Source organism: Saccoglossus kowalevskii, chromosome 5 (genome assembly GCF_978046115.1).
Source record: "Saccoglossus kowalevskii chromosome 5, keSacKowa6.1, whole genome shotgun sequence".
NCBI classification, from domain to species: Eukaryota; Metazoa; Hemichordata; class Enteropneusta; family Harrimaniidae; genus Saccoglossus; species Saccoglossus kowalevskii.
In genome coordinates, this window is record NC_140645.1 from 26,114,001 (window position 1) to 26,126,396 (window position 12,396).

At 32.5% G+C, this 12,396-nt stretch overlaps 2 protein-coding genes across 3 annotated transcripts in view; both read right to left on the reverse strand.

Annotated features, from left to right (window-relative positions):
• LOC146745947 (tyrosine kinase receptor Cad96Ca-like) lies at window positions 1-4,334 on the reverse strand. 2 transcript variants are annotated; one of them, XM_085499280.1, is made up of 6 exons: window positions 4,201-4,334; window positions 3,234-3,353; window positions 2,901-3,018; window positions 1,916-2,012; window positions 1,703-1,799; window positions 1-1,342 (listed from the first exon to the last, which is right to left on the reverse strand). In XM_085499280.1, the coding sequence occupies exons 1-6, from the start codon at window positions 4,222-4,224 to the stop codon at window positions 1,289-1,291; spliced, it is 510 nt and encodes a 169-aa protein (XP_085355406.1). In that variant the 5' UTR covers window positions 4,225-4,334; the 3' UTR covers window positions 1-1,288. The 2 variants fall into 2 exon arrangements, with proteins under 2 accessions (XP_085355406.1, XP_085355405.1); XM_085499279.1 differs by having other exon boundaries at window positions 1-1,345.
• LOC146745948 (uncharacterized) overlaps window positions 4,268-12,396 on the reverse strand; it is a 26,235-nt gene continuing 18,106 nt past the window's right edge. The window contains exons 4-11 of the mRNA XM_085498841.1: window positions 12,004-12,270; window positions 10,955-11,251; window positions 7,869-8,120; window positions 6,653-6,774; window positions 5,782-5,928; window positions 5,410-5,623; window positions 5,191-5,301; window positions 4,268-4,355 (exon numbers count right to left, since the gene is read on the reverse strand). Of these exons, the coding sequence (XP_085354967.1) occupies window positions 5,207-5,301; window positions 5,410-5,623; window positions 5,782-5,928; window positions 6,653-6,774; window positions 7,869-8,120; window positions 10,955-11,251; window positions 12,004-12,270 (1,394 nt within the window). The 3' untranslated portion in view covers window positions 4,268-4,355; window positions 5,191-5,206. The remainder of the gene's footprint in view (window positions 4,356-5,190; window positions 5,302-5,409; window positions 5,624-5,781; window positions 5,929-6,652; window positions 6,775-7,868; window positions 8,121-10,954; window positions 11,252-12,003; window positions 12,271-12,396) is intronic.

Below are 12,396 nucleotides of genomic sequence, written 5' to 3' on the forward strand. Positions count from 1 at the left end.
TTTGTTTAGAGCAAACTAAGTAGCCTTTATTTGAAGAATCAATACAAATTACCAGCATAAACATTATAGGTATTCTATGGATGTAAGACAAATTACTGTATTGTAAAATTTATATAGTCATGTATTTTAACTTAAATTGCAGATGCAAATATTATTAATATGGTTGGCGATGAGACAATAAGTTTATTCTCCCTACATGATGCTAAAATACTGCAAACAAAAAATGCGGCAATAACTGAAGATACATGCAGTGTACAAGATAGTGTAGAACTGTACAGAGCCATCGGAATTTCGAGATAACATTTCTGTGCTGAATAAATAATAGGGTAAGAAAAAGTAGAAGTTGTCATTCAAACACAAACCAGAATTTTTGTTAAAGATCTAGTTGTCTTAGATATAATTGTCAAAATGGTCATCGTCAGTTTCCTTGAATGAACAACTCAATTTGGTCTTCCTTTTCAAACAAAATTACAAGCTTATGTTGTGAGCATGACAAATGTATACAACATGGTACAGGTATTAGTGAGACTTTTTCAAGTTATGTTACTTCAAGTTATGGTAATCAGTTTCATTAATATTGTTACAGGTTGTATGAATTGTATTTTTCCAATTAATTTGGAATTCGTGCGGTATTCATTGGCGGATGCCAAGATAAATAAAGTTTGATAAATAACCAGTTTGACCGTATTCATATCCTCAAGCAAAAAAATGCATGTGAAATTTGCACAATTTTATTTTTAATTAATCAAAATTAGAATTATTGTAATTTGTATTCAATGACATTTATTAAGAGATTGAAATGTTTCGCAAGCGAATTATTAATTATGATAATATAATTAATTCTCATTGCTAAACTTTCTGTGGTAGATCAGTGTAAATAATGAGCACGTGTACAAAATTATACTCGACTATTTACAATAAACACCTTTCCTAAACATAATTGAATTAATATACGCTATAACATATGATAATAACTGAAAAAAAAACACGCTCATTGGGTATATCAAGCTATTATGTGATCTGAGTATATGTTGTTACAATTTACTATTAGCCGTAAATTATTATTATTATAATCAAATATTATGCAACACTTAGTCAAATAATTTGAATTTAAAATTGTTGCTAGCAATATTACGTAAATCCCCCGGATATTCTGCGAAATAATTCATGAACGTAAAAACACATACAAATTCAGTGATATGAAATAAAAGTTGTTGAGAATAATACTGTAAAACGTGTATGCACTGTCACCACCAAAGTTGTTCGTTCCAATTACAATGACAGCACCCTATTTGCTATCAAAATTGATGTTCACATACTGTTGATTATTCAGAAGAGAACGCTGCTGCAAGAAACAAAATAATTGTCATCGGGTTTAAGAATAGCTAAATGAAATCTAGAGGAACAACTAGATGCTCAGTAGAATTGAAGATATAACTATAAGATTAGTATTAGTACTGATTACAGGTTTCTTAATCAGGTTTGTAAACGTCATGTTGCCGCTACACAAACACACATATCTAAAAATACAACGCTCCTACTACTACTGCTGCCCTCTGTTCTCATAAAACACTCATTGTTTGATTAGTATAACAAATACAGTTAATATATAACTTATATACATAGACTCCGGTATCAAATATACTATTTCAATAGCATACACAATATAGAGTTATATAATGTAGTTATGAAAGTGGTTCACCTGTTTTTTCAATAAACCTTTCAATGTTGTTATGATTGTAGAGAATGTCGGTCGTTTGTTTGGATCTTGTCTCCAACATGACAACATCAAGTTGTATCTATAAATAAAGATTAGAGAATGAATATATAAATGCAAGATTGTGATTTGTTGTGTTTAATTCGCATCCACCCAATCTACGTTATCTTAAATCATCATGACTGGTGAAATAAATACATGTTACTGGTACAGTATTCTGGTTTTGACATTCGATATCCTGCTTGTATCTTCCTAATTACATCATCGTCTGACATTCCCTGGTAAGGTTCGGCACCTGAAATATGAGTACAGGAAACGACAATTATTATACGTCTAGCTCAGTAAACTATGGCGCTGACCAATACAATAATTTACAGGAGTTATTGCACTTTGTTTAATCCTGGTATCTGTACCTTATCAATGAAAACACAAATAACCACGCAGCATATATGCCGAAGCGTACGCTGTATGAGAAACTGAATTCGGGCATTTTGTTCATATTCTTATTATTGTATTTTTTAAACCCCAATAATGTTAATTCTGAGATTTCGTTTCGTACTCAATCGACCGTAACCTTTCATTTATGCTTTAATAAACATCGTAATAACGAACATAAAATACAATCAAATTGATCAGCGGGGCTTAGATACAGCTGCTATGACGGAACTCGTGGATAACCAACGCCAACATTCCCTCGTATACAAATCACTGAATATTTTATGTTCTACATGATTTGGGTTCTGATTATTGGTAATCCTGACAATTATGTCCCCGTACCTTGAGGCGGACATTGAAACATCAGACTGCAGGCGGTATGGTGAAGCCGAAGCAGCGTTCGATATCATGCAAATTATAGCTTATAATAAGCCACTGAAATTTGGGCAGCAATGGTGTACTGCCATTTGTAATCTCCACCTAATAAGAACATTCTACCAGCATACAACAACATTGGCAACACATAAATAGTATCTAGTGCAATATTATAATTTGTGCGTCGCTAAAAGTGTTTGGTACAGTGAGTATATGACGACTTGTCTCCTTGAATATGTCAAACTTTAATTTTCAGACACCTAATATTTGTTTGTAGTTACAATTATTACGACGTACACATGTGTGTATAATATATGTTTAATTTGCGACTAGTAGCTATTTACATATTTGATAATTACATGTTAAAACTCACCTAGAGTACTTATCTCCCACAAAACAACACCAAAAGCCCAAATATCAGTTTTAGAAGAATAATTATCATCAGAGAAAAGTTCTACTGCTTTCCAACGATGCTGAATTCCAACCTGTAGCTTTAAATTTAAAGTAGATTGAAAACAAAATTTATTTCTGGGTAAATAATGAGATAAGACCATTTTAATGAAATATTTGATGTCATCGACAACATGATTCGTTAAATTTTCTAACAGGTTCTTCAGTTTATTATCGAGTTTGATATTGTTTGAATATGTTGTTAATTTCACAATTTACAGACTCTTCTACATATTGTATCGCTACTTGTACTTACAAAAGTATTAGTTACGGCGGTTGATGTATTATTTCTGACAGCATACTTCATGTTTGTTATCTTGCAGATGTTCCCTTCTCCAACAATAATCGTTTCGGTACAAAGGTTTCTGAGTGTAATCTGTTGAGAGTAGAGACACGATCTGAATAAATTGAAATTGAATAGATTGTATAAATTGATGATTATATAAATTCTAGTTATTATCAAGGAAACACATTTGGAAAAACAATAATTGAAATATTATTATTCAAATGTCCTTCTATTGCTACAATACATATACACATCATATATTTAAGAAATAAAACACCGCATTAGTCGGATATAAGATATTGAACAGTACTGAGCTGCAGACAATCATTTTCAAATATGACTGCCTCTACCGTGCTAGAATAAAATAATCTTTGGAGCTAGGTTATGGTTGGCGACGATGTGCAATTGCCATATTCGACATAATTTAAAATATAATTTTAAATACATCTGTATATATCCATGACATGATTTATAATGAATATATTTAATTTCAAATATAATAATCAAAGTATGTCAGATATCGCATTCATTAAAAAATGGCTGCCAGCCTGCCATTTTGAGTTTCATCTGAAAAACAAAATAACGTGCATCAGGGAGTTGAATGTCCAATGTAAGTACAAAGTTTGAACAAAATCGATCGATAAACGACCGAGACCCGGTTCCGGAATTCCAGAAATGTTTGATTTTGGATGATTTTTTAGCACAAAACAGGCCGTCATTCTGCCATCTAATCAGAGTGTGAAACAGATTAGTGTGCATATGTATGATCTATGTATCAAATTTGAATGTAAGCAGTCCAAACATGCCTGTTGAACATGTCCGAGTGCAAGCAATCCATCTGCATCCGAACGGGGACTAAAATCATTTGATATATGAACGTTTTTATAAATAAATCCGTTTCAAATAACTAAGTAACAACATAATACTCATTCTTTACATCACGTGTTTCCAAGTGTTCCATTGCTTCTGCTATTTGTAATGCATATACGAGTACGTTATCTTCCTTTTCGTCGTTAATGTTCTTTGCGCTTTTCAATAATGTATACTTAAGACTGTTATTTCCGATGTAGTCCTGTACGAAATACGGTGGTTCTAATAAAAAAAGTTTAAAATAGAATCCCGTAAGATGAGGATATTTAAAGCACAGAGAGTATGATACGAATAAAAAATGAAAATTTAGGATTAGTTTTAAACAGGGAGCCTTCAGTTACTGGATTCCTGTTTTCAGACCTACAGTGAGAAAGCAATTACACAGTATGTAATCGAATGATTATATCTTTGTTAACTACTAATATACAAAAGGTTTATATTTGTTTCGCTTCTCAGCTAGAAAATAAAAAGGTGCGTGAACACCGCAAGTTTCAAGTGCCTGAACGTTGTCAGAAACAAGTGTTCGATGATACATTGCACGTGTCCCGCATAACGGACATTACCACGTCTATATAGCTACAGGAATTTTGATTTCTTGTAATTGTTTTAATAAATTGAGCACGTCAGGTATTTTGTATATTGTACTGATATTTTTGCATACAGATTATTTGATTTGTATCAAGACGGTATCTTGAGATTATCTTACAATTTAAGTACTAGCATTTCTAGTAATTATAATATTATTATCACTGATTGTAATTCAATCTAATATATTTAGTAATTGCTGACTGAGGTTTACATGTTTATCCCCGTCACGCTTAAGATAACTGAAGTGAAGTTTGTTGTTGCGCCAATCCGTAATCTGGCGTTGAGATAATATTATTTATAAAGTATTCTGAATGCTTTATTTGTTACAAGTGATTAAGGCGTGCACACCAGCAGTTTCTTCTACCTTTTTAAAATACATGAAATAAGTGAGGCGGAGATTACATTAATCTATGCATAAATACCAAAAGTAAAACAGTGGAAAAAGAACCTAGCTAGTTTATTAACTAACCTGTTACAGTAGAATATCATATTAGTGTTAAAATATTTGGATGTGGAGTTACGGTCTTCATTATGCATATTTGGTTTACAAAGATATCTTTCATCCTCTGACTCGCATGTCCTGAAGAGAAAAGAGAAACATAACAAGACGTTAATTATTACAATGACATCAATTAGAACGTTTCAGCACATTTGCATACGAAAGACATTCCATTCATATTACTCTCACTTTTTAATCTCTCTACTTCGACACGTGTGACGCCATCTCTACCACCAACAAACCAAGCATCAGCCACAAAACGCTCACGTTCTTCATCGTCATGTAATGCTTCTTTGAAATGTAACCTGTCCGGTGGAATTTCCCATATTTGTTCACCAAGTTTCATATATATTTCATTTCTTGGCTTTTCTTTATGAAGATCTTCATATACACCTGTATCATTCTGGATAGTAATGAAATTTGGTAACATGACGGTAAGCGTGCATGGGTTTGCGTTTTACAAAATAGTACGTAATATCACGTGACACATAGGTCAACAGGCCTATACCATGTAACATCATATAATGTATAACTATTGCAATTCAAAATATATTTCATTACCTTGACGGAAATTTCTTCCATAGGCATAATAGTCGCATATTCTGCTGATGAGGTATTAGTGTGGATAGAATTTTTTAAAGCCAATGAACGGCAATCAGCTTGATTACTCGGCGTTTCACCTTGATCTTGTTTCTTCAATCCAAAACACTGATGTGAACGAATAATAATTATAATAAAAGCTCAAATAAGCATTACATGTCTCCAAGTTAGGACAATAATGCATATAGCATGTACACATGTACATGTACATTTAATCAGCATAGATTAGTATGGCCATCGCTGTTTGGAGTGACTTATGATCCAATAAATGTATTCTGTACACACATTTTATGTCAACACATGTACATTTGTAGAAATAAAAAACTACTCAAATGACATCGTAATTTGCATAGATTAGATCAAGTTGAATGACACTGTCTGCTTGTACTCAATCGAATCAAGAAGATCACACCATATGACTTATTGTTTGAATTGGGCCATATATATTAAAAAAACAAATTTCGCATCAGATGCTATTTCAAGCCTGCGATATTTATTTTAAAACATCTTACATCATTTTTCAATTAATCTTATGTGGCAGGCAAACTATGTGTCCACGTGCATTGAGCTTTCCATCAGATTGCTGGCGATACATAAATGCTACAATCAAATCTTCAAGTCAAAGAGGTTAGCGGTAGAGATTGGAGGTAAATCAAATATGGCGGCGACATTCACAAGATAAGTAAACTTGTTATATGTGAAATGTCCAGTACATTGGAAAAGGACCATCGCCATCAATGTACGAGCAATAGAGCAATTCAAGGATTTTACAATGAAAAACATTGATGTGAAGTTAGTATATTACTATAGCGACAGTTCACATACAATTTACCTTTACATCACGAGTGCGTTTCAAATAAAAATAGTATCCAACTACAGTTCCCGCAATACAAACCAATAGAACAATAATAACACTCAAGATAATTCCAATGTAGTTGGTGCCTGACTTATTACCTGTAATAAAACAATAATAAAAAAGTGTTGATTATTATGTTTTCATTCATGATTTTTCGGGCAATATAATTTGATGGGATAATCCTTATAGTTATTTGAATCCTTGTCAAAATCTTAAGTGGAAACAAAATATTAGTAGTGTTTACTAGCTTCTTATAGTTTCGAACTAAGAATCGCAATTCAAATATCTGGAATTTTATGTATTTTTTCATATCTCTATGAAATTATCCGACATACATGACAACCTAATTAGAAATACTTCCAATTTAGCATGAAATGAATTTACTTAGTGTTGTTATTCTTGTTTATTATTTACATGGGTTGTAATCAAAATAGGGGAGGTATATTAATTATACATTTTATATACAGTAAACGGGAGGCGTAATTTTGACTCTGATGATTGGTTGTTAACTGGGGGCATTGATTAAAAAAGGGCTTCCACTCAACTTCACAGACTTGTGGTTATATAAATTGCATCATTTTGGTGCTAAAATAAGCTGTTCATCGTGAAATATGTTAATTTGGTAATATTTGTAATTTCAATTATCAGACACAATATAATCTGTCAAACTCTCCTGCATGCCTTTCAGTTGTGATATATATATAATATGTCTTGAAAAACGATTTATACTCAAAAGACATGTTTTTCATGCACGTTCATTCATTGTTTCAAACAGACTGTATATAAAATGACTATTTATAATCGAATTGTAATTATCTTAGATATGCTTTATAATTGAACTTTTCATTATTTTGTTCACAAAACATATATTATTTGTAATGGTAACCTCCAATAATGATAATTGAACATACTTGTCAAGGTGAAAATCATGACCTTAACTATTGGTGGCTACAACTAATTAATAAGATTTATATAGTATGTACATATATATGCAATGTTATATGTTTATATTGTGAATAGATATAATGTCACTAGTTTTATTCACCAGTCACTAAACTTTCGGAATAGACCGTACCTATTATAACCAGAGTTATTTGACGCAATGAAGTTATATACTTGTAATAGATCCATTTAAAAACCTATCAACAAACACCCACATGACTATTAACATATAACGGAATAATTTTCATACCTGGTAATAATTTCACTGCAGCAATTAATTCGTTTAAACAATGATCTCCATCTGTTGTACAGTATGTTATTCTGTATTCAGCATTCACATCATCCACTGCATATTCAAGTTGACTGTCAAGTACACATTCTTCTATTACGACCCAACTGTCATCTACAAGTTTCTTTATTTTCACACACTGATAAGTACTATTCTCATGCTGTGTCCATGTTAGTTTACCAGTATCTACATTGAGTTTAATGGTTGGTTTACCTATACATTTAAAAACAAAACATATATTATAACTATAGAGAAACATGTCAAGGATGGAATGTTTCGAGGAGTTAATTGCCAGTGAAATAATAATAGAAGGCTTTTTTCCCTAGCATTATGATTCGAGTCATTGTCAGGAATCATTTTGAAATGCAGAATGAAATGTATTTAACTATCCATCAACATCAAGTAGATTTCCGAAAGAAACACAGAACAACACATCGCATCTTTACACTACATACTATAATCAAGAAATACCAGTCACACAATAAATCAAAGAAAGCTTAGAAAGAACCCCTGTGTTCTAAAGGTATTAGAGGCACTACAAATAAGAAATACTGTAATTACTATATTAGAAGCACATCATTAATTCACATAAACCAAAAATATATTGTCTACATTGTCTATATTGTCTATATTGTCTATATTGTCTATATTGTCTTCGACTGAGATATTATGTTATGCATATGAATGAGGCCACATGACCATACATTGACATGTGGTATATTAGTGGTATCTCTTGTCAAATGCCCCAATATAGCACTAGTTTCATGTCTATGTCTGAAGTTTCATGCATATTAATGAGGTCACATTATCCCATTTATACAAGATGGGTAATTATTATACATTGATTACTACGTTAAAATAATCGGATCTGTGGATTATCCAAACGCACCTGAAGATAGCTGTAGAACAGTAGCACATGTTTGCAAATACGGCAATCAGTAAACACATAATTTAATCCTGAACTATACATGTATATTGCTTCTTGCCGACCACCTATGTACCATGTTTCATTGGAATATGTTAAATGGTACTCGAAAAACAAGTGAAAATGCTTAAAATTGGTTAATTAATATGCAAATTAAATCATTATTAAGCACAAATTTCAACCAAAAACTAATGAGGTCTGTGCATTAATTAGATCATATTTGTACCAAGCTTTATTTAAATCTGTTAAATAATTATTATGCAAATTAGATCATTAATGTGTATATATTTAGAACAAAAACTAATGAAGTCTGCACATTACCCAGATCTTTTTTGTATTTCACCAATATATGTCAAATAGTTCTTGAGAAACAAACATCCTCTCAGCTAAGAAAGCTTTGCTGTTAAAAATGCACATTTTATTGAACATATCATCAACTAAATGAACAAATATGAGATCGCTCCACCTGAGGTACCTTTTATCTACAATAACAAAGTAATCAAACTTGCTGTTATTTTAAAGATTGAGAATTCAAGATATCATAACAAAATGAACAAATCAAAGGGAGGCCTATCTAAGATACCTATATGTTCAATATCAAAACAATCAGACCTGCAGTTTTTCCCTAAAAAGTCAAAAATATCACTTTTTACAAAAAATTTAAAAAATGCGTGAGATCCACCTGTACTACCTATATGCATACTATTAAAGCAATCCGTCTTGCATTTTTCATCAAGAAGTCGAAAATATTATTTTTTACCAAAAATGACAAAAATATTCACCAAAATTTGAGAATTATAGATATCATCACGAAAAGAACACACCTGTGGGAAATATACCCAAGGTATATTTACACTACGTATCAAAGCAATACGGCTTGTAGTTTTTTAAGAAGTAGAAGTTGATGCAAACACCAACGCAATTGACTACATATATATCACTCATATGATAAGCTCTGCTTGAAAGAGTCAATGGCGAAGCTAAACCTACTAACCTAAAGCCAACAAACGAGCTTGCGATCGGAAGAGCTCCGCTGTAATTGACACGTGCAGAGGGCAGTGATTGCAATAACCCCATTATTCAAATATATCCAAAATGTGACAATTGATCTTGAGATAACCTTGACCTTTCCTTGAAAGATCCTGATTGAGTGGTGTGACTTCCTGACCCACAATAAACATGCAATCAAACATGTCACCTTCAGATGACTCTGACCTTGAGATGACCCTGATCCGGCCTTCACGATTGTTGGGAGGTGTTTTAGTCCCTCCCACCCCCACTGTTTCGTATCATCCATATAAAAGCAGCAAACGTACAAACCATGAAATTACTTTGACCTGAACCATTTCTGGAAACATTGGCCCATTCAGTTTATTTTCCAAAACATGGTGTACTGAGGAGGCCTAGCGCTTCCAACTGACACAGTTGTCTACTAGAGTCCATGCATTATACATAGCCCATATAAGAACTGAACAATACCCCCCAAAAAATCATAACTTATAAAAATAGAAATATCTTCACCAAATGAATTATGAATTTCGAAGCGATGTGGCATGCGGTTTCAGAGAACAAGTCGGAAATGTGCAAAACTGAGAAAATAAAAATAAAACTATTTTTAACCATAAATGACAAAAATAATCTACCAAATCCGGAAAATCTATATAAACAGCTCCACTTTGTCATACATGGTGACAGCATATTTAAAAGTTGACACAGACAACGACGATGGACAATCACTAATGCGATTAGCTTCACTCAACAAAGTCTACAGTGGAACTAATAAAACAGTATGGAGCAAAAATATATGCCCCAAGAAACAATGCACTTCTGGTCAATGGGCGGCGAAACGAGACAACTCATTCATGACAAAGCATCTTCAAACGTGTTCAATGATAAGGCAATTATTTTCTGATCAGTGGCATAACACGAATCCTGGGTGGTGTAATCTTGAATTCCAATCAACTCAGGCATGATAATAACTTGACTTCTGCAGTTCACAAGATTTGACGTTCTACTGTTACGTCAGTTCTATTTTCAGTCAATCAATAAATTACTCTGCAGCACTCGATTGCAAGGCAATGCCTGCTACAAAAAAGGTATTCCGAACAACAAGATAACTTACCATATGTCTTAAAACTGTAAGTGTTTGATAAATCTCCATTACCAAAGCTGTTTGAAGCATGTGCTATGAATTCATATGTAGTTCTAACATTTAAACCTGTTATTGTCAATATTTCATTCACACTACGACCACCATCTTCTGGCCATGGTTTATAAGTCATATTATTCACAAGACCATATTGCAGGTAATAAACAATGTTGTCTGGTTCACCACCATCAAATCCTGGTATTATTTCTACAGTAAGTTGTTCATAACCAGTCTCCACAATAAAAATGTTCTTTGGTGGTTCAGGAGGTCCTACCAACAATGATAATTAATATTAAGCAAGTTTCGTAGAAAGAACTGAGGGTATAGTTATATTTACAAATACAGATAGAATATATTGCCTTGTCAGTAGAAGAGCTGAAAATAAGTTATTATTATAAATATTACCCACATAAGACAATATAAACCAATTCAAAAAGTACACGTGTACCTGTGTTTCATCTGTTGAGTGGTTCTTGATATGTCAGTGAAATTTGGTCAAGAATCCTTGTACAATTATTTTAAATGGGAACTGCGTGATACACGTTGATTCATTTTTCATGGTACAATTTTAATATGCATGCCCATCCAGAAATAATCTCCTCCCTGAATAAACTGACATTTTAAAATAAATAAAACGTATACCAATACAGGAAATAATTGTGAGTCACTCAAACACATAGACAAGACTGCTGAATGTAGAAAGTTATGCATATCATATTTATTCACTTATAACTGGTGCATGATAACTTGGGTTGTGAAGAATAATAAAAGAATCATGAGCCCAAAACGAATAATTAAAATAATAATATTAATATCAATAAAACCCAGCTTTCTACTAATTCAAGCAGAATTGTAACATTTATGCATGACACTAGTTTGTGTTTGTTACAACTCTTACATGTACATGTTGTTACCAGTTCTCAGAGATACATTATCAGCACATTTCCTGTTGGTACCACATCAATCAAAAATACTTGCTCAACACTACTCTCAATAGATATTGTAAATCCCAAAAAAATTACCCGTTTGCACCAACTGAATCTGAATAATGACTTCTCCAACACTGTTTGACGCTGTAATATTGTAGAATCCAAAATATTCTTCAGTTACCTCATCAATATAGACCACACTGCTTGATGATGAATCAGTTTTAATGCTTAATGTTACATTTCCATTCTTCCATTCACTGAAGGTGGTGAGAGAAGGATTTGCATCTACAGTTAAGTTCATTACAACTGGTTCACCAATTTCACCAGCAAAAGTGTTTTTACTAATAACAGTAGGCAAATCTATGAATGAAAAAAAAATGAGACAAACAAACAATGCTTAGAAAATACTTCTGCATGCTCATAGCTATACTATCTGAAAGAGCATGAGCCACCATAATATACAGGTAGAATAATTAGTTCATCATA